This window comes from Miniopterus schreibersii (genome assembly GCF_964146895.1).
Source record: "Miniopterus schreibersii genome assembly, chromosome: 1".
Lineage (NCBI taxonomy): Eukaryota > Metazoa > Chordata > Mammalia > Chiroptera > Miniopteridae > Miniopterus > Miniopterus schreibersii.
The window spans coordinates 178,913,930-178,940,962 of record NC_138101.1 but is presented as its reverse complement, the minus strand read 5'-3'; the positions used below and the strand labels follow the sequence as shown (position 1 = coordinate 178,940,962).

The following is a 27,033-nucleotide window of genomic DNA, read 5'->3' as shown; positions in this document are numbered from 1 at the left end:
AGTTAAAAGATAGAAAAGGGTCTAGACTTTTAGAATAGCGCCCTTGGAATCTATGATCTGAGGGAAAGGGGAAAAATAATACACTTAACTAACCTGGATGCTGTCGGAGTTCTGAAATATCAAAGGAGATGAATGAGGAGAGAAGCAATCCCAAACACAAATCTAGCATATGTCACAATACATTCTCTAATAAACCCTATGGCCCTGTATGGTTCCTTCTCTGCACACAGATTAAACAAAGACACAACAAAAAGCGTAAGTCAAACAATCCAAAATAAAGTACAAAAGAATCACAACATTAAAGGAGACCTTATTTATAAACCATAACGACCCTGTTTATAAGCCCATCGTTTCAATCCTAAACTCTCCTGCATTCTACAAATGCTCCAGACTCCCCCATAAATATACAGAATTTTCTCCCAGCACTCCCAAACTTCTCAGGTTACGTCCTCCCACCTTTCTTACTGTTCCAGATTTGCAAGGTGTTTCTTCCTTGGAGAGATTGGAGGAAAGGTTGGAGAAATAGGAGTGAGGAAAGGAATTAGCAGTCTTCCTTTTATACTCCAAAATCTCCCTTGATTCAGTTTAGGTGATGCTTTTGGGAGTGGTGATGGTGGTTGGCAGGTTTGACTCATTTCCTCAGTCCAGAACCAAAAGGAAAACCCCAAGTTTCAAATTCAAAGTGAAGTATCCTTCCCACTGTGCTATTTTCATTTTGCTTACATGTTATGCAGCGCGACAATGACTTTATATACTAAAACTACAGTGATGATGCTCGGTGATGTATATTAGTCAAAGGCTACTGGACCGCCCAAGCAGGGAGTAATTGACATTGCCTGTGGAGTAGGGAGGATTCAAGAACCTGGTGTTCCTGAAGCTGCACTGTGAGGGGATGGAAGTTCTTGAAATACGCAGGGAAGGCTATCTCCTCCAGAATGGAGCATGGAGCGGATGAGGAAAAGTGGCAGAAAAGGCAGGCCAAAGTCATATCACAAAGGGCCTCAAATTCCTTGCTGAGGAAGTTGGAGTGACTATGTAGTTCTTGGTAGGTGAGGCTTTCTCTGACTCGCCCTGGTAAATGGCACATGGGGGCTGTTTCCTGAGCTCTCACAGCAGTTAGACCCATGTTCACTTGTGTGCCCATTAGACTGCCAGCGTCTTTAAGGCAGGGATCACCTCTTTTCATCTTTGTGTTCCTGGAGCCTTCTAATGATCCACATAAAGATGTGCTACATAGTTTGAATGAGTGAGGAACTGACATTCATAAATGAAGAGTATAGGCTATTTCATAGTAAAAGCATTAGCATTAAAGGTTCAGTGATTAGCAAGATACTATACTGATTACCATTCAACCTAATCTTTTGTGGCGATTTATTTATTTCTGAAAATCTCTATTAAGCTGGTCAACTTCCCATCCCACATTTATTTATTTATTTACTTACTTATTTATTTAAATACATCTTTATTGATTTCAGAGAGAGGAAGGGAGAGGGAGAGAGAGAGAGAAACATCAATGATTACAGTGTCACTGATCGGCTGCAGCCCACAACCCGAGCGTGTGCTCTGACCGGGAATCGAACCCTCATCGCCTGGATCCCAGGTCGACGCTTAACCACTGAGCCACGCCCGGCCGGGCCCCATCCCCCGTTTAAATAGCTATAGAAACTATCTCCAACTTTATTTTTTCTTTAGCTGACTTTATCGAGCGACTACGTCCTAGGCACTGTCTTAAGAAGACGCTGGTCAAGACCCAGAGCGTGGGCGGTACCGGTCACCAGACGGCTGGAGGACGAGCACCAAGGCGACTGAAACCCCTAAGTCCCTGTAGCAAGCCGGCCTGCGGAACCAAACTTCTGACGCTCGGTTTCCGGGCGGCCGCGCGAGTGTGTTACGATGACTCGATGGCTTTTGCCTGGCGGAGGCCTGACCGGAGCGGACGAGCGGCCGGAGGCTGAGGGAAGGGGACGCGCCTAGGACGTCCTGGTCTCGGAGGGGGCCTGGGCCGCTGAGACTTGGGGGGCCGCGCGGGGCCTGCTTGGCCGGGTGCGCGGGCGGGTCGGAGAGTTCTGTCATGTTTACTCGCGCGACGACGCGCGCCTTGCGCAAGAGCAAGACCCTTCGCTACGGGGTCCCCATGCTGGTGAGTGCTGGAGAAAAAGTGTGGGGGCGGGATTGCGGAAGGGGTGGGACCTCAAGTTTGGCCGGACGGAGACCGCGGGGTACCTGTAGCTCGAGAGGCGGGGAACTGATGCCCGGGCTAGGAAGGGGCTGGGGTAGGTTGGGAGCTTTCAGGCAGCCCTATTTCTAGTCTTCTCCGGGCAGTGGGATCTCGAGGCCCCTCCTCCTACCTTCCCTGGTGCTTCCGAGAGCGACGCAGAACCAGATTTTACTCCAAATCTGAATGATCACTAAACACCCCGCCCCGCGCCTCTACAGCTTGGCGGTGGCCCGGCTCTCTGGAACTAGACGGATTTGCTTAATGTAACTGTACGGTTGCGGGCATCTCCATGTTTCAGCTTCCTAGTTTGTGAACTGGCTTAATTCTTCCAGGGTTGTTGTTAAGTAAAACCTTGTGAATTGAGTGTTTAGCGCGGCGCCTGCCACATCGTAGCGGCCCTCGAAAGGTCGATGTTTATATTTTTAAAGCACTCAGGAAATTCCGAGTTAGCAGCTCCCTCCCAGGAACCCAGGACAAAGACCAGACCCCCCCCCCCCCCCCCAAGTAACATGTGGGTACCGTGATGACAGTGCTCCAGGAAAGAGATGATAGTGGCCTGGACTACAGTATTAGGAAACGATATGGTCAGAAATTGTCAGATTCAAGAAATATTTTGAAAAGTAGAGGTGACAACTCCGGAATGGGTTAGATGTGAGATAGGAATGAGAGGAGCTAAAGATGACTAAAGAAGTTGGCTTGAGCAATTGGATGAAAGTAATCGACATTTTCCGGGATGTGAACTAGTGATTAGGGGCAGGTTGGGGTAGAGAGAGTGTTGGGGTAAAAATCAGAAGGCTTTTTAAAAAAATGTTAATTTGTATATTCTTGCTAGACTTTTAAGTGGAGATGCCCAGTAGGAAGGCAGATCTTTAGTTCAGGGGGCTATTTCCTGTTGAAAATGTACACTTGGAGGCTGTTAGGTTATAGAGGCTACATTTAAATCCATGGAACTGGAAGACTTCACCTAGGGACTCAGTGTTGGTTGTGAATAGGTAGAAGAGGTATGAAACTTGGAAAGGTGAGGAATAAATAGAGGGAAACTGAGAAGGAGTTAGGAAAACCAGGGGTGTGTCTTTGCATTGAAACTAAGAGACAAAAATTATTTCATTTTACAAGGAATTCTTACATATTAACATTGCAAATATTAGCTGCTTATAAATCACAGATATGTACCTGATTTGTTGTATTTTGATTTATGTTGTTTTAATTTCATGTATTTGTTGGGATAGATGTTTTACATTTTTATGTGGTCAGATTTATTGGGTTTTGAAATTTGTAGTCTCAAGGTTTTTTTGATATTCCAACTTCAAAATGATAAATTTTTATATTTCATGATGTTTTATGGTTTTATGTCTTTTTGTCTTTTTTTTTTTTTTTTTATCCTCACCTGAGGATATTTGTTCCATTGCTTTTCAGAGAGAGTGGAAAGGAGACAGAAATAGAGAAAGAAACATTCATGTGAGAGCGACACATCAATTGGTTGCCTCCTGCACCTGCCCTGACCAGGGCAGGGATAGAGCCCAGGACCCTTCAGTCCTAGGGCTGACACTCTAACCACTGAGCCAAACCGGCTAGGGCATTGTATTTCTTTAATTGGTAATATTAATAAGGAAGATAGGGATTAAACTTAATGTTTTTCCAAGTGTTAGACTTTTGCAGCTTTAGGATTAGGAATTAAAGCCCATTAGATTATTGATGGGATGATAAAGCAACAATGACAATTCGAGGGCTCTTTTAAGATTGACCATATACTGAGGGATATGGCATATTCCATGAGATTCTTTTATCACTTGCTAAGGAAGTGGAGAAAAATGCTCTTCCATTGGCTTATTTTGTAAAATATAAAATTGAAAGAATTCTGGTCTTGAAGAAACAAGGCCAGAATTTTATTCCTGGCGTTATCCATTGTGATCATGGACAAGTCATCTATTAAATGGATTTTTTCTTTAGCTCACACGTCTTTTGTAAGGATGAACTAATAAAATGCTTGTGATGATACTTAAACCATAAGGTCAGGTACAAGTGTGGAGTACTGATTTTGGTATTTGGTAATGTGCTAAAACGTTTCCCAGTGACAGTATATAAAGCACCTGTTCTGAAAGGTGAATGGTAATTAACCAGGAAAGATAATCTATAAGATTTTGTATAATCTATCGCTGTTGGGGCATTTAGATTAGTAATCTATCAGTAGACTGAATTCTGCCCTTCTGTTTTGTTTGTTTCCTTTCTTTGTTTCAGCTGTTGATTGTTGGAGGTTCTTTTGGTCTTCGTGAGTTTTCACAAATCCGTTATGATGCTGTGAAGATTAAAGTAAGAACTGTAATTGGAGTTTGACATGTGTCTGTGTATATGTGTGTTCTGGTTTAGGAGATGTGTATACTCAGCATACTAAGCAGTCTGAGTCTTGTCTAGCCTTTCAGGACTGATATATGATGATTGGGCTCTTTCTTACTCTTTATAACAACACTAATGATCACATGGAAATGAATCAGGAAATGTGAAGAGTTTAGTAATTTTTCTCCTATTCACTAGAAAATTTGCAATATTGTTAGCTTTTTTGCCACAACATGTGCTCTGATGTAGTTGCTTTTAGGATTTAGAAGGGACTAAAGAACATGGGACAACAATTTCACTCCGTTTTATTACTTCAATTTTAAATTAGCTATTTCACATGAATACCAGTAATTTTATGAATTATATTGTAGTGCATCTTTAGTAACTTATAGTAAAAGAAAGAAAAATTATTTTTCATTATAAATAGTTATACTTATCTTTTTATAAGTATCCCTTTGTGGAAGACTGTACTGGTTCATATCTATATGGTTGTCTTTATTTTATAGGTGAGGACACTGAAGCCCAGAGAGCTTAAGTAACTTGCCTAAGGTCATATGACTATTGAGGGGTAGAGCTAGTATTCCCACCCTCAGTGATTACCCAATTACTGTCAAATTCAAGTCAAGTGTTACACAAGAATTCTGGTTGATTGAGAAGTAGGTAGTTTTTGTGTGTGGCACACATCTGATATTTGTTTTTCTCCGAGTAATAGATAAATTTCATTAGCAGACCTCAGTAACATGGGTGCTAAAGTAAAGAGTATCAAAGGCCTATTCAATTTGCTCAGTTAATTTTATGGTTTAAGAGAAACACCAACTCCAGCTAGTCCTAAAGACAATAGGTATTATTAGAATGAATATTACATTTTAAAAGAATATGGTACAATGGTTTCTATAAGGGAATAGGGCAATTATCAATTGAGTTAAAAGATCTGTTAGCATCCCAATTTTTGTTGTTGTTAATCCTCACCTGAGGATATTTTTTCCATTGCTTTTCAGAGAGACTGGAAGGGAGGGAGGGATGAAGGGAGAGAGAGAGAAGCATCGATATGAGAGAGACACGTGGATTGGTTACCTCCCACACCTGCCTCAACCAGGGCCAGGGAGTGAACCCGCAACGCAGGTACATGCCCTTGACTGGGAGTTGAACCCGAGACCCTTTGGTGTGTGGGCCAGTGCTCTAACCACTTGGGAACTCGGGCCAGGGCACATCCCAATTATTTTATTGAGGAATTCTTTTCTGTTTTGCTTTAAGATGAAAGTTATAACAATCTGACCTTTGGAAGTAAGATAACACGTATATATTTGAAAAATAATTGAATAGTTGTCATATGTTTATCATGTATTAGATCCTACAGATAAAGATTTAAGAAACTGATTCTTACAAAGCTTATGGCATAATTGCAGCTGGAAGACATCTAAATGTGAACATGTACCCAAACATATAACAGTGCCCAGGAAAATGGTATATTAGAATTTTGCATAAAACATTACTAGAACTTCAAATAGAGGCATACAGATTAGACTTGGGAATGGGGTATTTGGAAGGTCTGCTAGAGGTGTCAACCTTTGAATTCAGGTTTTAAGAACGAGTAAGAGCTAAATGGGGGAAATGATTAATATTCTATAACAGAGGGAGTATTAAGTATATGGTCAGATTTTCATTTTAGAAATATCTCTTTGGCAACATAGTACAGGGTGGATGGTGTTTGGGGGAGCAAGATAGTAAGGAAGAGATTGTTTTAACTGGAGGCAAAGAGACCTATTCAGATGCTTTGACAGTAGTATAGATGAACAATAATGGAATCTGAAATAAAATGTGCAATGAAGATAGTGAGAAATAAATGGGTTCCAGAAAAAAGTTTAGCAGCAAACATAGTATTTGATGATTAATGTGATATACATAATATAAAAATATGAATAAATCTCAGATGACTTGATGTTTGGTTTTGAGGATTGGATAAATGGTGGTGGTAAGTTAAGGAGAGAGAATGAAGGAGATTGGGATAACGGGGGATCTAGAAGATGGGGTTAAAGTAAAGAGAACAAAATTAGGTAAAGTTGAGAGAAAGAGGTTGATTGAAGTCAAGAGAGTAAGGTTGAGAGGTATGGTTGGTCAAGGTCTGTGGAAGGAGGCTGAGAGGACAGTTCAGGTGAGAAGGATCAGAGGGCAGGACCTAAGATTTAGAAGACTAGGTTGTTTGATGTTGAGAAGTTAAACTGAGATAAAGTCGAGTCATTGAGTGAGGTTGTGCTCAAACAGGGTAGAGAGGATGAAGTGAACTAAATTTGAGAGGGACGAAGGATAAGATTGGTTGAGGTTGACAGGTGTTAACAAGGTTTGAGAAGTTGAGATCAAGGGGGAGTCAAGAGAGCGAGATTGCTGAGGTTGAATTCAAGAGGGGGTCAAAAGTGGGGTTAAGAGGACAAATTTGATTGAGAAGAAGCAAGAGAGGATAAGTTCAGTTGAGAAGTTTTGACATGGGTAGAGAAAGGTGGCATTGATTCAGGGTAACCAACCATCTTAGTTTGCCTGGAACTATTCTGATTTTAGGACTGGAAGTCCAGCTTCCCAGGACACAAAATTTCCTGCTTTTCAGTCATGTGTGTAGAAGGTTGAAAAGGAAGTATAGAAACCATGAGACGACACAGGGATGTGATGCAAAGTATAAGGAACAGAGTTTTCTAGAATTTTAGAATACCCTGGCCCACCTAGCCATGAGATCCTAATAATATTGTAATAACTATATATGGTGACAGATGGTTACTGGACTTATTGTGGTGATCGATTTGCAAGGTATGTAAATGTTGAATCGCTATGTTGTAGAGCAGAAACTAATATACTGTGTGTGTAAACTATAATTAAGAATACATTTTTTTAATTGGAAAAGAAAAAATAGAAACCATGAAATGGGCTAAGAAAATAAACTGAAAGCAGTAGCTTTCAATTTCAGTATGAAATAGATATGACATAGTTTCTCTTCCTGCCTTAGTGGCCATTGCTCTTTTATCTCCTGATTCTTAATGCTGACAGCCATGGATTCACAATAATATATCATCCATTGTTGCTTCACGCCAAGTAATACGATATAAGTGTGCAGTTAAGTGTGTTGTAATCCTGAGCATTACCAGTTTTTTTTTTGGTGTGTGTGTGTTTTTTTGGCTTTGTCTGTTGTACTTTGCAAGGAATTAGTGCTGGTTTAATTTTTAACATTACAAGTATAGTGACCAGGTTTCCTAAGATTCAGATAATAGAAATGAGAAAAATTACAGTACCAATGCCAGTATGATCCAGACATCACCAAAAAAGAAAGCTAAATGATTGTTATTTTAATGACAGATGGAAGGACACGTACAGCTGGATTAGGGAGTTAAATAACCAAAACAGAGCATACTACAAAATATGCAAAAAAGAACTTGAGATTGGGAGAAGAGGAAGCTGGGAGCGCTATTATAAACAAAGAGTTGTTCCTGTTGGGCTTCATGATCAATGTAGATCATGAGAGTTCCTCCCAACTTGATTTGAAATCAGGTTTCTTTTCATGAATTTTTACACTAGATTTGGGCCATACTTGCTGACCCCGTGATTCTTTCATTGCTATATGGTATTCCACTAAGTGTTACCATTTTTTATTTATCCATTTTACCACTGACAGACATTTGGGTTGATTCGCAGTTTGCCTACTGAAAGTAATGCTGTTCTGAACATTCTTGTCTATTTCTTTTGTTGCACAAGTACAACTAAAGGTTGTAGGGTATGTATGTAATTTCCAAAGTATTTTTCAGAGTGATTCAATCAACTGTAGGGAAGGAGATATAATTTTCCCTTTACCCTGCTAGGTTCTTGGCTGAGATTCTGCCTGTAATAAAAGACAGGTTAACAAGAGAAAAACAAACAGAAGTTTAATAATATGTATACCTCCTATATACATGGGAGATACCCAGAAAAACTTAGTAAAACGCTCCCCCAAAATGTTCCAAGCCATCTCCTTAAATACCATCTTCAGGTAAAGAAGGATGTTTGGGGAGTCGGGGCAATTGTTCCAGGTTAATGTGTACATTTGAGGGGATGATGGCAATCTAAATTTGCTGGGCTCAAAATTCTGTATAGACCTATTAGAAAGAACGTAATTATTTTACTCATATCTTCAAAAGTCATACGTGTTTATAATTTACTTGATCTGTTACTTTCTCGGAAAGATATATTAAGCTCCTCTAATTTGTTTTGTGTATTACTTATATTTTTATATATTTTGCTGTGTAAATTTCAAAGCGATGTAGTCATGTAATATTTTATAATTCTAACATCATCTTGAAAATTTGTTCCATTTATGAATATAAAATGTTCCTTTTTGATGCTGTTTTCCTTGAAACTTTTGTCCATTAAAAATATTGCTATGGAGAGATCCAAGATGGCAGCAGATTGAGTGGAAGCTACACTGAAGCTCTCCCAGGACCAAACTGGAATTACAACTAAAATTCAGAAAAACCACCCTGAATAATCAACTGCAACTGAAGACTAGCTGGGGAGCATCGTCATAATCAAGGATGAAAAGTGGAGACCACATAGAGACTGGCAGGAAGTGTGGAGGTGCGAGAGGGCTGGCCGGGCTCCCACAGGCAGCAGCTGAAGGTTCAGAGGGATATCTCAGCTGTGGGGGGTTCCCACTGAGAACTCTGGGGCCTAACTCCAAACTGGGTTCCCAGCCCAGAGCACCAGGACTGAGAAAGGTACCCACATAACATCTGGCTATGAAAAGCAGCAGGGTTTCTGTGTGCCAGGGAGAGGTGGCTGGAAATGCAGGCATCCTCTTAAAGGGCCAACACACAAACTTTTGTGTGCAGCCACTCACCTTGGGCTCTGGCAGAGGCAGAGTGGACTAGAGCAGTGTGAGGAGAATCCAGGGGGGCTGGTTGGGGGAGTAGAGCTCAGAGGGCAGCCATCTGGATTCTGGTGCTGAGTCATTCCCCCATAAGGCAGAGGACTTCTTTCTCAGGCAGAAATTTACCTTCCAAGCAGCTTCTGCCTGGGGAGGACGCAGTTGCCCCACCCTGCTGGAAAACCTCTGGCCCCACCCTGTGTACTTTCTATAGCCTGAGGCTCATTAAGAAACTGAATAACAGCCTCTGGGTACTTTGGGTGTCTCCCTGATTTCCTTCTGGACCCAGGGCTTGGAAAAGCAGACCTTGGTACCCATCTTGGTCCTGTCCAAACACACTCATCCCCAGCAGAAGGAACAAGAAGCTGTGAAGTGTGGGAAACTTCAAGCAGGGTACTCAAGGCCAGTCACAAAGAGCATCTGACATTGGCCTACACCAGAGACCATCCCAAAGCCTGGGAGTCCTAGCAGATCTACCTAATCCATAGAAACAAATCCAAAGAGGCAGCCAAAATGGGGAGACAAAATACAAGCCTCAAATGAAAGAACAAGTCTCCAGAAAAAGAGCCAAATGAAATGGAGATAAGCAATCTATCAGATACAGAGTTCAGAATACTGATCATAAAGATACTCAATTACATGAAAAAAGATATAGAAACTATGAAGGAAATTAAGAATGACATAGAAATAAAGAAAACATTGGAAGGAATGAACAGCAGATTAGGGGAAGCTGAGGATTGAATCAGCAAATTAGAAGACGGTAGAAAGAATCACTCAATTAGAGAACCAAAAAGAAAAAACAATTAAAAAACAGGACTACAGTTTAAGGGAGCTGTGGCACAGCATTAAACGCAACAATATCTGCATCGTAGAAGTGCCAGAAGAGGTCAAAAGTAAGCAAGGGTTAGAGAACCTGTTTGAAGAAATAGTGGCAGGAAACTTCCCTAACCTGGTCAAGGAAAAAGTCACACAAGTTCAGCAGGCACAGAGAGTCCCAAGCAAGAAGAACCCAAAGAGGCCCAAGCCAACACACATCATAATTAAAATGCCAAAAATTCAGGACAAAGAGAGAATATTAAAGGGAGCAAGAGAAAAGCAATCTGTTAGATACAAAGGAGCTCCCATAAGGCTCTCAGATGATTTCTCATCAGAAAGCCTACAGGCCAGAAGGGAATGGCATGAAGTATTGAAGGTAATGCAAAACAATGATCTGAATCCAAGACTCTTCTATCCAGCAAGGCTATCATTCAAAATAGATGGTGAAATAAAGAGCTTTCCAGACAAATAAAGGCTAAAGGAGTAGATCACCAGCAAACCAGCACTGCAGGAAATGTTAAAGGGACTGCTGTAATAAGAAGTTGGAATAGAGAGAATGAGAAACATAGGCCTAAAGAAATAAAATGGCAACAGATAAGTACCTATCAATAATAATCTTAAATATAAATGGGTTAAATGTCCTAATCAAAAGACATAGGATAGCTGAATGGATAAGAAAACAAGACCTAAATATGTGCTGTCTACAAGAGACCCACCTCGGAACAAAAGGCTCACAACAGGCTGGAAAAAAACCCAAAAAAACTTCTGGAGGACTTTAAAGGAGAGGTTGACAGCAGTACAGTCATAGTAGGGGACTTTAACACCCCACTGACTTCACTGGATAGATCTTCCAGGCAAAAAAATCAACAAGGAAACAGTGACTCTAAATGACACACTAGATTAGATGGATTTAATTGACATTTACAGAACATTCCACTTCAGAGCTGCAGAATAGGCATTCTCCTCAGTGCACATGGGACATCTCAAAGATAGACTACATGTTAGGACACGAAACAAGTCTCTACAAGTTCAAGAAGATTGAAATTATATCAAGCATCTTCTCGGACATTTACATAATGAAATACTATGCAGCCGTAAAAAAGAAGGATCCCTTACCCTTAGAGACAGCATGGTGAGACTTGGAGAATATCATGCTAAAGGAAATAAGCCAGTCAGAGAAAGACAAGTGTCACATGATCTTACTCATGTGAAATCTAATGAACAAAATAAACTGATGAATAAAGTAGATCCAGAGACATAGAAGCATGGAAGACTGAAGAGTCTCAGAGGGAAGGCAGGGGTGGGTGGTGAGAGATTAACATTAGACTTTATGTGTATAACCCATGGACACAGACAGTAGTGGGGTTGAAGGCCTGGAGGGAGGGGTACAGGGTGGAAGGGGTCAATGGGGGAAAAAGGGGACATTTGTAATACTTACAACAATAAAGGTAAGTTAAAAAAAAATATTGGTATGTCCCTGGCTGGCGTTGCTCAGTGCTTAGAGCATCAGCCTGTCCTTCAGAGGATCAAGGGTTTGATTCTTGTCAAGGGCAGGTACCTGAGTTGCAGTCCCCGCCATTGGTTGGGGTGCGTGTGGGAAGCATCCAGTCCATGTGTCTCTGTCACATCGTCATTTCTCGCTCTGTCCCCCTCCCACCTTCCCTTCCACTCTCTCTAAAATCAATGGAAAAAAATATCCTCACTCCTCAGGTGAGGATTAAAATATATGTAAGTGTATGTGTATATATAATTTATGTACAAAAGTATAAAAATATTTTATATATTTTATGTATATATAAACTATATATATAGCTATGTATTGAATATCCACCCCCACTAGTATTTTTTGTGTTGTATCATTTTTGTAACCTTCTGTCTTCAACCTTGTGCTTTTATTTTTTAAGTACATTTCTCATAAATAGTATAGTATATAGCTGGATTTCTAAAAATTTCAGTCAGAAAAATATTTAATAGATGAAATTCAATATTTACTGGAATTATTGATATGTTTATATGTATTTCTACCACTCAAAACAGCGATAGAGAAAACCTCAATCAAGTAGAAGCCAAGGAGGAAGAAATAAGAATATAGTAAAAGTAAAATTGAGGTTCAGAATAATCTCTCCATAATCAACATTGAAGAATAGTTTCATTTTATTTTAGCATTTAAAATTGAGGTTTTTTTTCTAATTCTCATCCCTTTGTAAGTAATCTGTCTTTTCATCTTATTTTTCTTTTGAGATTTTCTTTTTATCCTTAATATTCTAAAGCTTTGCTATTACTTAAGATGGGCTTTTTTTGTTTTGTTGTGGGTATTTTTTATTGTGTTCTTTCAGTCTAAGGATTCATTTCTTTTTAATTACTGATTAATTATTTATTGCCCTTATTCCATTCTTTTCACTGTCTGTTTCTGAAACCCCTAATAGACATGTTGGAACTTTTGGATCTAGCTTTCATAATACACCTTTCATTCATCCCATCTCTTTGTGCATCATTCTAGTGAAATCCTCAGGTTGTATTTCTAGTGCACTAATTTGGTTGCTGTGTTCAGTCACTATTCAGCTATCCCATTTAATTTAATTTGGATTTTGTTGTTGTTGGTTTATTAATTTCAGCAATCACATTCTTCTTTCCTAAAGACTTTGCCATGCACAGGTAATACGGCACCACCGTGGAATCCTGTCTGATTTTTTCGTAGATACTTCTTTGTTTTCGGTACATGGAAGGTGTTCTTTTTTGTTTTCAAGAGCAGCATTCTATTTATTAGCATAACATTTTTGTGTAATAACATAATTTAGGGTGGCGGTTAATAGCATGCAGGCAGAGGGCCAAGGTTCAGAGCAAAGTTCTGCCTCTTTGACAAATTATTCAAACTCCCTGTGTCCTACTTTCCTTAGTTGTGATCATACTACTAATACTTACCTTAGGTTTTTATGAGGATAAAAGAGGTATTTATATGTCAAAATGCCTGGTACATAACAAGTCCTCAGTAAACATTAGCTGCTGTTAGTAGTAGTGGTGGTGGTAGTACTACATCAGTTATCATTATGCGATTCGATGGATGGATGGGTGATGGATGATGGAGATTTTGCCATGTGTTTGTCATCTACCATACCATCCTAGCCATCCCTTATATAACTTTAAATTGAAAATTAAATCCTACAGACTTAAATAATGTATAGGTCCTCTTTCTGTTTTACAGATTGATCCTGAGTTAGAAAAAAGACTGAAAATGAATAAAATGTCACTGGAATCAGAGTATGAGGTACAGTATGTTAATATAGTCTTTCTTTTGTAACAGTCCTCCCTGTCAGTGACTGGTTCTGTCTGCCTTAAGGTAAACTTCAATGATTAACAGTGCAGAAAAAACATTTACCTTAACTATATGGTATTGGGACAACTATGTAGTCATTTGAAAAGAAAACAAAGATGGATGTATATTTCATACACTATAAATGAATACGTTTTAGATGGATCAAGAATTTACAAATAAAAACCCAAAATGCTAAAAGTCCGAGGAGGAAAAAAATGAACATTCTTCTTTGTGGTCTCGTGTCAAAAAAAGCCTATTTAAAATAATGTGATACCGCCCGGCCGGGCGTGGCTCAGCCGTTGAGTGTCGACCTGGGATCCAGGCGATTGGGGTTTGATTCCCGGTCAGGGCACATGCCTGATGTGTGGGCTCGATCAGTGACTCTCTAATCATTGATGTTTCTGTCTCTCTCTCTCCCTCTCCTTTTCTCTCTCTGAAATCAATAAAGATATATTTTTAAAAAATAAATAAAATAAAATATAAAATAAAATATAAAATAAAATAAAAAATAAAATAATAAAATAAAATAATAAAATAATAAAATAAAATAATGTGATACCAAACCCAGAAGCTTTAAAAGTAAAGATTGGTGAGTTCATAATTAAAAATTCAGAAGTTCAGCCTAAAAATAAAAAAAAATGCATATAAAGTCAGTAGTTAAGTGAGGAATCCTAAAAATATTTATCTTTATTATGATGAATTCATTGAAATATGAAGAACATCTACAAATCAAAATGGAAAAGTTCAGCCATTTAGTTGGTCAGTAGGAACATGGGCGAAGCATTGTAAAGAGTTCAGAGGAAGGGAAATAAATATCTTTCTTAAACTTGAAGAGATGCTCAACTTATAATGGGAATGTTACTTAAAATTATAATGAGGTGTCATTTCCTACCCATTTGATTAGCATAAATCAGAGAGTTTAATAAATTACACATTGTATCATAGAATGTGATGAGGGAGGACGATGTCTCTCTCTATTTTTTACCTATGAATTATACAGGGGTGGGCAAAAGTCGGTTGACGGCTGCAAGTACAGTGTACATGAAACAGTTTCTTCTATTATTATTTATTTATTATTGTATTTATTTGTATTATGTAAACCTACCCCTGTATTTTTCTGTTTCTTTGTGTGTTTGGTCATTTTTTACTGAAAGGTGGACATTGTGAATAATACATTGAAGAGATCTGAACTTTTAGCAGGCAGTTCAATTATTGGCTGGTTATTTTGAACTTGGTTTTGTGCTGTATAAGGGAGGAACTGTGGAAAGGCTTTGGTGCTTCCTAAACCCCGTTTTGTAGATCTCATTGTTCAAATTGTCTCCCCAAAGGATCTTGTCAGAGCTTACTTAGTTTTAAGCTTTGTTGGATGAGTCTTAAGTAGGTCTTTCTCTTGACATCATTCTTATTCCTAAAGAGCAGCTTTTTGGTGTCTCAGCTGGCTGTGAAGGAAGCAACTAGGTATTAAGTCCACTGTGACAACTGCTGAAAATCCAGTACTGACACTGCTTTTCCTCAGCACTTCTTGACTCTGTTCCACAATCAGTTCTATAGCAGTTGGCTGTTAACTAGTGAGCCTTAGGTGGTCTCGCCCACCTAGGGCTCATACAGCCTAGTCTTCAACGACTGCATGTTTTGCAGAATTCTACAGAGAATCTTTTATTCACCAAAGATCTCTGAAGACTGGAGCACTTTTACATGAAGTTGTTCTGCCAACTTTGTATCCCATCCAATAATTATTCTTAAATTCTCTTGAGCATGTGTGTCTTATGTTATCTGGGTGAAGGCTATTATTCTTTTTTTAAAACCTTTTTATAATTTTGGATGATTTCATAACTATACTTGAAAATAATTTACTTTTTTCTTGCACATTAAATTAATAAAATTTTGTTCATCCATATATATTCAGTATAAACTCCTGGTAAAACTATAAGTGAATTTAGAGAAATGATTTCATTCACTACTTCCCCATTATTTTGTTCAAACCTATAACTTGCTACTTCTCAATATATGAGTACTGTGTCAGTAGTGATGCTGTGGAGGGTTTGTCTCAGAGTGGATTTTAGTTCTTTTAGAAACCGTAGAGTTTGGTACCTGAAGAAACCACGTAGACCATTTGTTCCAGCCTTTTTATTATTACTTATGAGGGAATTAGTGCCCAGATGGCTTCAGTTACTCGCCCAAGGTTATACAGCTCATTAGTAAAAGAGTAAAGCTCAGTATCCAAGTGTCAAGGTAAACTTCTTTTATTCCCTGTCTTTGGATATAAGGTATCCTGTGTTCTCTGAGCCTCTTTTTCTATTTAATTCACTCAGTTAGTCTAGAACAGTGAAAGCAGATGAATGGAAGTTACTGTTGGAAGGGTGAAGAAACACTCATGTTTTTCCCTTTTATCCTACCTTTATTCTTATGCCTGGGAGACATTTCACACTGACGGAAGGTACAGTGATCCAACTGTAGCTAAGTAGTTTTTATTACCCGAATGGGCTTTGCTCATGGCAGCTCTGGGGAATGTCTTTTCATTCTTGAGCCCATGCTCACTTCTCAGGTGCAGGACAAATCATCTTAGTCTGTTTTTGTCCTTCTAGCAGCCTTCGGGGTCTCCACCTTTGTTCTTTTCCTCTCACTTACTACTGTCACTCCTGCTAATGCATGCTGGTCATTATTCTGCTGGGTCAGCCTTTGGAGTTGGACTTCTGTTTTCCTAGCTTCTTCCCTTTCTCTGTGCTCTCAAAAACAAGGCATGTACATTTTTAAAATTTTATTTTAATCGTTTTATTGTGATAGGGAAAAAGATGGGCATTTACATCGAAGGCAAGCAAGAAAAATTCCTAATCCTAAGAAATATGTCACTTCAGTTGTTATGCTTGATATGCAGTGATTTATTTACTAAAATTATAAGTGAGGGCCGTTTGGATTCTTTTCACTTGCTCATTGATGTCCTAATGAAAGCCACAGGACCCCTACACTAATATACATACTTTAGTTTTTGTGGCTCTATAGAAAATAAAGGATTCTGCTTTTGATGACTGGAAGAATATTCGAGGACCCAGGCCTTGGGAAGATCCTGATCTCCTCCAAGGACGAAGTCCAGAAATCTTAAAGACTAAGACAGCTTGACTATGCTGATTTTTTTTTAATGTTACCAGCTGAATTTGCACTACGTACTCCTATCTGGTGGAAAGAAAATTCCAGATCTGCAGAAGCCTGGATGTGAGTAATTTGGTGACAGATAGTCATGATTAAAAGATCAGGTACAGGTTTTTTGCTTCCCAACTCTGCCATTTGCAAATGAAAGTAACAGATGTTGACCACATATGTTTTATAACACGCAATAAAAATGTGAACACTGCTGCTTAACAATTGTCTTTTTTCCCACTCTCAAATACACAGTCATGCTCCTTTTCCCCCAGCCACCAGGGCAGCATTTTGACACTTCAGCCTGATTCCTAATGAGAATAGTGTCTGGATCCAAATTCTCATAGGAACACCAAGCAGAGATGTTGTATCAACCTACATGGATAATACTGAGCACAGTCTGATAAGAATCTTGTCTTTACTTATAGTACCTCACATGGTATGCTAATCAGTTTCCAAAGCATCACTTAATGATTGTATTGATACCATTAATATGGTTAAGACAATGATACTTTCCTGGTTAAGACAAAAGTCGTGGAATATTACATATTATATGCAGAAATGGCAAATTTATTCAGGTAATCCACAGATGACTATAGTTTGGGAAACACTGATTGAAGGTATGCTTTATGCCTTGACATGCAAATTAACTAGTTTATTTTTTAGCTTGGCATGTGCTGTGATTTATTTTATTTATTTTATTTTTTATTGATTTAAGAGAGAAAGAGGAAGGGGAGGAGAGAGAAAGAGAGAGAAACATTAATTTGTTGTTCCACTTACCCAATGGTTGCTTCTGGTATGTGTCCTGAACGGGGATTGAACCCGCAACCTTGGTGTATTGGGACAACGCTCTAACCAACTGAGCTACCCGGCCAGGGCCAGCATTTGCTGTGATCTAAACGGTAGGCAAAAGGGTAGAATTGAGGAAAGTTAGTTTTTTTTACTCAGTTTCTTCTTTTCAGCCTTGTTTCCCTACGTTAATTGCCAAAACAATTTATAAATCCACCCACCTCTTCCGCAATCAAAATCCCTATTTTTGCCCTGGCTACTGTTGCTCAGTGGTTCGAGTGTCAGCCCGTGTGTCAAAGGGTCTTGGGTTCGATTACTGGTCAAGTGCAGGTATCTGGGTTGCAGGTTGATCCCCAGCCCTGATCGGGGCACATGCAGGAGGCAACCAGTCAATGTGTTTCTCTCACATCAGTGTTTTTCTTTCTCTCTGTCTTCCGCTCACTCCCTCCCTTTCACTCTCTCTAAAAAGCAATGGAAAAAATATCCTCGGGTGAGGATTAGCAACAACAAAATAATAAATAATACCTATTTTCAGTGGGTCAGTGTTAGCAAAAAGCAAAGCAAGCTGATTATCTAGTGGTGATAATTTGTGATAGAGCTGACTCATAAGACTTAGTTATCTGAGGGGGCAATTGGTTTTCATAGGCAAAAACAAAACAAAATAAAACCTCTGCTTAAGCTTCACTCCTTATATAGGATCTAACTCCAAATGGATCAGATTTAAATGTAAAAAGCATAAAACTTTTAGGAAAAAACAAAGTTTTTGGGACCTAGTATATAGTTCTTACCAAAAAATTCATAAAAGAAAAACATGATAGATTGGACACTTCATCAAATTTAAAACTTCTGATTTCCAAAGACCCTTTTGGAAGGATGAAAAGCCAATCCCCAGACAGAAAATATTGTAAGCCACATAAGACACACATCTAGAATATATAAAGAACTCTGAAAACTAAACAGTTAAAAAAAGCAAACAATCCAATTAGAAAACGGGCAAAAGACAAAGAGACATTTTACTGAAGAGGATATATGAATGGCAAACTCATGAAAAGAATGTTTGACATCACTGGCCATTAGAGAAATACAAATTTGTTTACATTGATAAATCATTACACATCTGTTAGAACAGCTAAAATTTTAAAAATTGACAATACCAAATGCTGACAAGGATGTAGAAAACTAGATCTCTTACATTGCTGGCAGGATAAATGGTACAATCAGTCTAGAACATGTTTTGGCAGTTTCTTGAAAAACAAAATAGATTTCTGGTTTCCAGTTCAACATTGTAGAAACCTTGGAAGTCTTAACTGCCATCCTAACATAGAAAAAAGCTGAAAAACTGAAAATCCATGACTTCTTGAGTGCGTGAGAGACTAAGGTCACAAGACAAAACCACTACCCTGAGCACTTGAGGCAAATACAGAAAATCACACTTTCCCTGGAGGGGAAACCACCCCTGGGAATGATTTAAAGGGTAATTGACTAATTACTAGAGACTGAGCATGACTAACTTGCAGTTAAAAAAGAGACCAGGCTGGGGGCATATTTTGTGTTTTACTTCCTGGAGCCCACCAGGTTCTCACAGTGAATATCAGAGAAAAATATCCTTGTGTTTCCAGCAGGGAAGGGGAAAGTAATTATTCAGAAATATCCCCCCCCCCCTTCTGTTCTCTTTTACAAAAGCCTCACCTCAAAGGAAACTTATTTTGCTAGAGCCAAATCACACTGGGTTTTACCAGAGCCTAACCAAATGGGGCAAGGGAAACACCCAACTCCAGCCTTCCTTTCTCACCTAAATGGGAGTGGCGGGAGGAAGACTGAGAAGCAGTTGTGAAGGTCCATCCCAGGGGCCCATGATCACTAAAAGACTGGGACTTAATCATAAGATTATAGAATGTTACCCTCCCCCTACACATTACTGCCACATCATTAAAGGCCTATTCACTGGAGCTTCTTTTACCCAGTCCAGCTGGGTATCATGTCCAACTCAACAACAAAAACTACAAGGCATACTAAAAGAAAAAGCACAGTTTGAAAGTAAGCAAGCATTAGAATCAGATTCATATATGGCAGGGATGTTGGAATTATTAGACTGAGAATTTAAAATCTGATGAATATGCTTAGAGCGCTAATGGAAAAAGTACACAACATGCAAGAACAGATGGGTAATGTAAGCAGAGAGATGGAAGTTTTAAGAATCAAAAGGAAATTCTAGAAATCAAAAATGAACAGAAATGAAGAATGCCTTTGGTGGGGTCATCCACAGAGTAGACATGACTGAAGAAAGAAAAGGGAAGGGAGGAAGGAGGGGAAATAAGGGAGAAGGAGGGAGCAGTGGATATTTAATTTCAGGCAAAGCAGACTTCAGAGCAAGGAAAACTGTCAGGGATAAAGAGGGATAAAGGAGTCAGTTCTCCAGGTAGATAGGACAGTATTTAACGTACTTGCACCTGATGACATAGCTGCAATATACCTGAAGCAATAAAACCAAAAGTTGTTTTTAAAAAGATTGACAAAATTGGCAAGGCTTTAGTTTTACCAAGATAAAAAAATGAAAGAAGACTCAAATTATTAAATCAGGAATGAAAAAGGGACACTACTAGCAACCCTAGAGAAATAAAGAACTATAAGGGAATGCTATGAACAATTATATGCCAATAACTTAGATAATTTAGATTATCTAAGTTATGTCCTATCATTGTCTTTGAAAGACACAAACTACCAAAACTGACTTAAGAAGGAATATAAATCTGAAAAGACCTTATAACAAGTAGAGAATTGAATTAGTATTTAAAAACCCACAAGAAAAGGCCGGACCCAGAGGGCTTCATTGGTGAATTCTACCAAATATTCAAAAGAAGAATTAATACCAATTTTTCACAAACTTTTTCCAAAAAATAGAAGAGAATGAATCACTTCCCAGCTCATTCTGTGCGGCTAGTATTATCCTAACACAAAAACATCACGAGGTAGACATCATAAAGTTACCAACACCTCTTAAGAATGTAGATACAAAAATCCTCAACAAAATACTTGCAAATCAAATGCAGTAATGTTTTGAAAGGATTATACATCATGATCAAGTGAGACTTATCTCAGGAATGCAAGGTTGATTTAACATTCAAAAATTATGTAATACCCTATATCAGTAGAATTGAGGACAAAAAAGAAACTATATGATCGTAATCCAGACGCAGAAAAACATCTGACAAAATTTGACCTCTCTTCATGATAAATACATTCAATAAACTAGGAGTAGAAAGAAACGTCATCAACCTGATTAAAGGCATCTACAAAACAAAAACAACTCACAGCTAACATCAAACTTAATAAGCAAAGAATGAGTGTTTGCCTCTAAGAAAGGAGAAGACAAGAATGTCTGCTCTCATCACTGCTATTCCACATTGAACTGGAGGTTTTAGCCAGGTCGATTGGGATGGCGAAAAGGAAATAAGCATTTAGACTGGAATAAATAAGTAAAATGATCTCTGTTTGTAGATGCCATGACTTTGTGTGTGTAGAACATTCTAAGGAACCCACTAAAAGCTATTATAACTGCCCGGCCGGTGTGTCTCAGTGGTTGGGTGTCGATCTATGAACCTGGAGGTCACATTTTGAATCCCAGTCAGGGCACATGCCTGGTTTCGGGCTTGATCCCCAGAGGGGGTGTGCAGGAGGCGGCCAATCCATGATTCTTTCTCATTATTGATGTTTTTTTTTCTCTCTCTCTCCCTTCCTCTCTCTGAAATCAATAAAAATATTTAAAACAACCAACTATTATAACTAATAAATGAGTTCAGCACTTACAGGGATATTCACTTAAAAGGGTGACATTAGGATTTGGTAAGACTGTAAACCTCAAGGGCAGAGGATGTTTCTTAATTATCCTCCCCAATCTCTTCTCTCTCCTCTCTCAAGAACAACACCAGAGACTGCTTTCTGAGCTGATTTGCTGTGGAAGGTCCTTCCAAGCTCCTCGTAAGAAATTAATAGATTGATTTAAGACATTGATATCTTTTGCCTTTGAGAATCCATGGGAACATTTCAGTTTATAACGCAGTTGACTGGTGATGTTCTGTCATTGTCTTTGAGTTCCCCACGTTAAAGAATACTCGGCTCTCTGACACAAAGTATTAGTAATCAATGTAAAATTTACTGAAGATTTCATAGAGAACAGGAGGTTTACACTGCACACCATACAATGAGTAACTCAGGAAGTCCCCTTACTAAATTTCTCTTTCCCACAACGTCCATCATGGGCACTCCATCTTCTTCTCACTTGGCCATTTCCCTCTGTAGGGCCCAGCTTCAATGGATCCTGGTTTTTCTGTTTCTGGATCTCTTGCTGTTAACCAATACCCTCCCAACGCATGCTCTTCTGCCCCCCTCTCCCTCAAACGCATTACTTTCATATGCACCGAGAGTCAGCTTTCCCCAGCTCCTGCAAAGCACCACATCCCTCCCCAAATGCTCTGCAAATAAGCTTGTTTCTGTCACAGGGAACTAGAGAGGAACCATAGTGAGGAACATTATATTGTATAAATTAAATATATATGGATATATTTAATATATACATGCATTATCTTGGGGAAATTATTTAGCTACGTCATGCCCCAGTTTCCTTATGTGGAAAACAGGAATGATAACAGTAGAGTTAATGTGATTTAATTATGTAAAGCTCTTACAACAGTAACTGGCATAGAGAAAGCACTCAACAGATGTTAGCTATCATTATTAAATAGAAAAGGATTATTAGTGACAACAAAAGTTCTTATCAAAACATCACATCTAAAGGAGTATTTTAATAACATTGCCCAGCCATCTATTAAATTAATAGCAATTAATCTCGTGTGGAAAGATGTATCTAAGTGATCTTGTATGTCCCTTCTGCAAACAGCAATGTGCAGTGGGAAACCATGCAAACTTTTGCCTTTTTATATCTCTTTACAATTTTTTGGTTCCTTATCTGGCTATTTGTTTATAAGCCTTGTTCTTTCTGCTGATTTGCTCTAACAGTTCTCCTTCAGATATTACAAAGGGAGCCTGTGTCTTTTAACGCTTTGTCTTAGTGATTATGCCACTCATTTGTTCCCTTAGACCTGGTTAAAGGGTGTAGCCACAGAGCTAATATGATGAACGCACTGGAACACGTTTCCAGCGTTTCCTACTGAGTGCAACCCTATTGAAAATGGAGAGAACTGAGTACTTACTAAGGAAAAGCAAAAGACATTTAATTTCAGAAGTTGGCCGTTTATCTTTCAATTAAACAAAGAATCAAGAAAACCTACCTTTGATCACACTTTCTAAATTAATGAACTGTGGTCATTGGGCAATGATCATGCGGTATCTTCTCTTTCCAAAGATATTTTCTTTGAACCAGTGAATATTTTGTAACCCTTCCATTTCCTGTTCTAAGTTGTAAGGATATTTTCTTGATTAGGGACTCTTAAAAACAGTGTACTCTGATAAAAACATAAGGTACTGAGCCCTGGCCAGTGTGGCTCAGTTGGTTGGAGCGCCATCCCTTACTCTGAAAGGTTGTTGGTTTGATTCCCAGTCAGTGCACATACCCAGGCTTCAGATTTGATCCCGGGGGGCGGGGGGCACATACGGGAAGCAACTGATTGATGTTTCTCTCATACATCAATGTTTCTCTTTTTCTCTCTCTCCCTTTCCCTCTCTCTAAAATCAGTGAGAAAAGAACATACCCTCAGTGAGGATAAAAACAAAACCGTAAGATATTGAGGTAAGGAAAAACTGTGTGAATAGAATTATTGTGTAAAGAATTGTGAATAGTGAGGAAGGGGACTGCCCCTTGGAGCTGAGCCACTGTCTTAGCTTTCTCCGTAGCCTGTGCACTCACAATAAGAAGAGCTCACCAACAGTGGCACTGCTGTTCATCGTTGCACTCTCCTCTCACGACATTTCTGTAATTTTTAGTCATAGTTGAGGGTCAAAGAACCGACACAGCTCCTTCTAATGTATATCTTGCCTAGACCTCACAAGGTGCCATCTTTTCCTTGTCCAGTGTCAGCTGTATTCCTGCCAGAGTGGTAGTCCATTCCCCAACACTTTGGTACCCTTAATATATATCTGAGTTCTACGGCATTGTCTCATTTTACACTGGGGATCGTTTCTGTATTCTCACAATGCACTCTTCCACACAAAGTACTTGGAGGGCATCTTTTGTATGTTAAACCTTTTATACCACAGTGGCCAAAATGATCTTGCATATTAATTGTTGAATAGCAGCTCACAGAGGCTCCTTACTGTTTGGCCAAAATATAGTAACATTGTTTGTTGTGACTGTTGCACATTTTGTGATAACAGTAGGTACTGTCACCACAAGGCATCTCATCCTACACATAGAAATCCTCAGGGCACCACCTTGACCATCCATGGCACCAGTCAGAAAGGTCGCATTCACTGATGTGTATTCTACAGGGCTTTCCAGGAGAGGTCCAAGAGCATAGCACGCCCACGGTTTTCAATTCACAGTTGGAGCCGCAGCAAGCGTCCTTTCTGCACTGACGTTCTGACCCACAGTCTTCTTCATCGTCTACTACCTTGTTACCATGTTCCAATGGGGTAGCATTTCAAAAAGCCAGTGTATGTTCGCCTGACAGATTTCCTCTCCCGTGGTTAATGAGGTTTAAAGAACTTCCATGACTGCAGTTGCAGTGTTGTTTTCCTGCATACACAGAATTTCTCCATGTAAGACATGCCAAGGTTATGGCCCAGCTGGTGAGCAGTAACCACTGCAAAATGAAAGAAACCCTCTTTGATGCATTTACAAACTGCTGGCCCAAAATGAGGGTAGCATACTCCTGAGTTTCAAGCCAGACCAAATATATTAGAAAAACTCTTGCCCACAAAGAGATGCCCAGAATAATGTGGCAAACAGAGATAAAGATGAGCACTTCCACTCACTGGAATTGGCAAGTAGTTGATTACGTCTTGAAAAGCTTCCCCTGGTTCCAAATCTCAGCCCCAATTAAGGAAGCATGAAGGGCTAGCTGTGGATAGATGGAATCTACTAATTTGATCACATTGAATATATATTTCTTCTGCTGCCTTTGAGACATTCCTGTTTGGGTAATTAAAACTATAGCTGTCCATCTATAGGACCAACTCCACAAAGGGCCTGTGGGTCCACCAACTGGGAGTTTGGTGGTGGTTTTGAATTCTCTGCCTCCAACTCCAGCTTCTGATGCTGGATTTCGTCTTCTGTCACGCCACATTTCATTGCTGGGAATTAAGTCTTATCTTGTTACTGTGTATCTTATACAGTTGCTGTTCAGATGTGGTAGAGTGCCTTACCGGCGGGCTCGATTTCATAAGCGAGATTGTTTATCTGTAACATCCCTTGAAGGGCCCCCAAACAGGTACAGAGGAGCATGTGGACTCGGGCCACTCCACATCACCATGATAGTAGTAGTCATCCTGGACAACGGGCTGGCTCTCCTGGAGGGTGTGCCGCTCTGTGTAGGTGAACACTGGCAGTCGTCTGGAAACCAGGAGGCTCTTAGGCTGTAGACAAATGCTGTGGGTGCCGCCCTCCAAGCACAGGCTGGTGCTGGGGGCACGGGGCCTTCCAGGAAATCACCACTAGGGAGGGGCCTGAGTGCATTTGAACCCAGTGAGTATTCTGCAATTGTTGGATGTCGTGTTTTATATGTGTCAGTTAGGTTAATTTGATAAACCTTGCTTAAATCTTTTTGTTTTGGTTTGGTTTTTTGGTCTGATCTATCAGTTGCTCAGAGAAGTGTGTTAATACCTACAAGCAGATTTTGGATTTTTCTCTTTCTCCTTTTGATCTCTCAACATTTGCTTTATATATTTTGTAAAAGGGGAAAGATTTGTACGCTCTGAAGAGAAACACTAGAGTGCTTTATATCTTTGAAGCTATTTATTTAGATACATATTCCTGTTGAATTTTATATTAAATGTATCTTTATGTAACTACTTCATCATTTCTATTAATATGGTTTGTTTCCTTAATTTTGCCAGTGTGAGTTAGTAAAATATTGTAATTATTCTGGAGTAGAAGTTCTTTCCTCTCAATTCAGATTGAACTTATTCCTCTGGAACATGTTGAATTAGATTCTGATTTGCATTTAGAGCCAATAAAGGGTGTTAAGAGTACATTTTGAGGAGACTAGACATTCCCTTGCAGGGCAACTTCCCTAGCTGAGATAATGACAGGGTCTCAAGCTAGAGGTGGCTAGACTTCTCTCGGGAGAGGGCTGGGTTCTCTCCCTGCTAAAGGAGACTCAGATACTTGCAGGCTCTAGATATTCAGAATCAGTCAAGTCCAGCTGGAATTCCCCTTTGCAGCTGTCAAGGTTTTCCCCCTTCTCAGCATCCTAACTTTCCCGCTCAAGTCTTGGCAAATCTATGTATTCAACTTACACTGTGGTTCTCTAACTCCACAATTAAAATTTGACTTTCTATGAGGTTGACTCTGTGTCTGAAAGAAAGGAGACATTCTTTTAGGTCCACGATTATCAGCTCTCTGAGCTGAGAATTTAGAACTGTGAGCTTCATTGTATAAATTCTGCAGGAGAATTCAGTATAGCCAACCTGCTCCTCAGTCCTTGAGGTACTTACCATCACAGCTGGGTCCCCACACACTTGCTTCAATAGGGCACTTCATCACAATCCACATTCGGTGGCAGTTTAATTATGATGCCAGTACATGCTCGTTCCTCATTGGACAGGAGTTCAGCAGTGTGTTAAAGCCATGGACATGCCCAAACCAATCCCAGAGTCCCGTTTTGTCTGTCTCTCTCGGCAGCACTCTTGGTACCAAGTTCTGTATCTGTCAGGATCTAGTCCAGAAGAAAAAAATCCACCAAGCGTAATTAATATAGGGAATTCTTTAAAAGGTGCTAGAGACCGGAAAAGGTAAAAAGGAAACAATACTGAGGTACATAGGTAGGAGTTGCCAGAAGGAGACCCACCCCTAAGAATGGGGGAACAAAAGGAAGAGGTCGAGGTTATCATAACATAGAAACTCTTATAACGGGCCTCATAGATCTAGACCTGGACTGTAGAAGATAGGGCATTGCCCAGGCGATGCTGGTAATTTAGGAACTCAGAAAAGGAGCATTGTGGAGCTGATAGCTGTACCTCTTATAAAGTAATGCTGAGTTGGTGCTGGCTTCTTAGGGAATTGGAAGAAGTTCCTCCAAAACTGTGACTCGGATCTCGGAGAGAGGTGCTACATACATGGGGCTTGTACCAAGGCAGGTGGTGGTGTGACCTGGAACATCAGAGAGGGACACTGGCTGACTGTTGTGGGTTGCCTAGGGTACTGGAGCATGGCTCTATACAAGTGGTTCTCAGGAGGGTTCACTGTCCCCCGGATACTTGTACCTGTGATAGGCCTTGATGGAACTGGTTCTGGGTCTTTGTGGTAACCTACCCTCACCACCAGAGCAAGGCATCATTGCTGGGGATTCACAGAAAGTAACAGCAGGCAAATAGGTGGTAATAAGTCCCTTGTTCTCTCCTTTTGTCTTTCATTCTCCCTCTAGTGCCCTGATT

General features: G+C 39.6%; 1 protein-coding gene across 2 annotated transcripts; it reads left to right on the top strand.

The window, feature by feature from the left end:
• The first annotated feature begins 1,667 nt into the window (after positions 1 to 1,667).
• On the top strand, positions 1,668 to 16,909 carry LOC308549111 (cytochrome c oxidase assembly protein COX16 homolog, mitochondrial). 2 transcript variants are annotated; one of them, XM_081121435.1, is made up of 4 exons: positions 1,668 to 2,140; positions 4,457 to 4,528; positions 13,450 to 13,512; positions 16,561 to 16,909. In XM_081121435.1, the coding sequence occupies exons 1-4, from the start codon at positions 2,072 to 2,074 to the stop codon at positions 16,675 to 16,677; spliced, it is 321 nt and encodes a 106-aa protein (XP_080977561.1). In that variant the 5' UTR covers positions 1,668 to 2,071; the 3' UTR covers positions 16,678 to 16,909. The 2 variants fall into 2 exon arrangements, with proteins under 2 accessions (XP_080977561.1, XP_080977562.1); XM_081121436.1 differs by lacking the exon at positions 1,668 to 2,140 and adding an exon at positions 2,734 to 3,236.
• Positions 16,910 to 27,033: the final 10,124 nt, after the last annotated feature.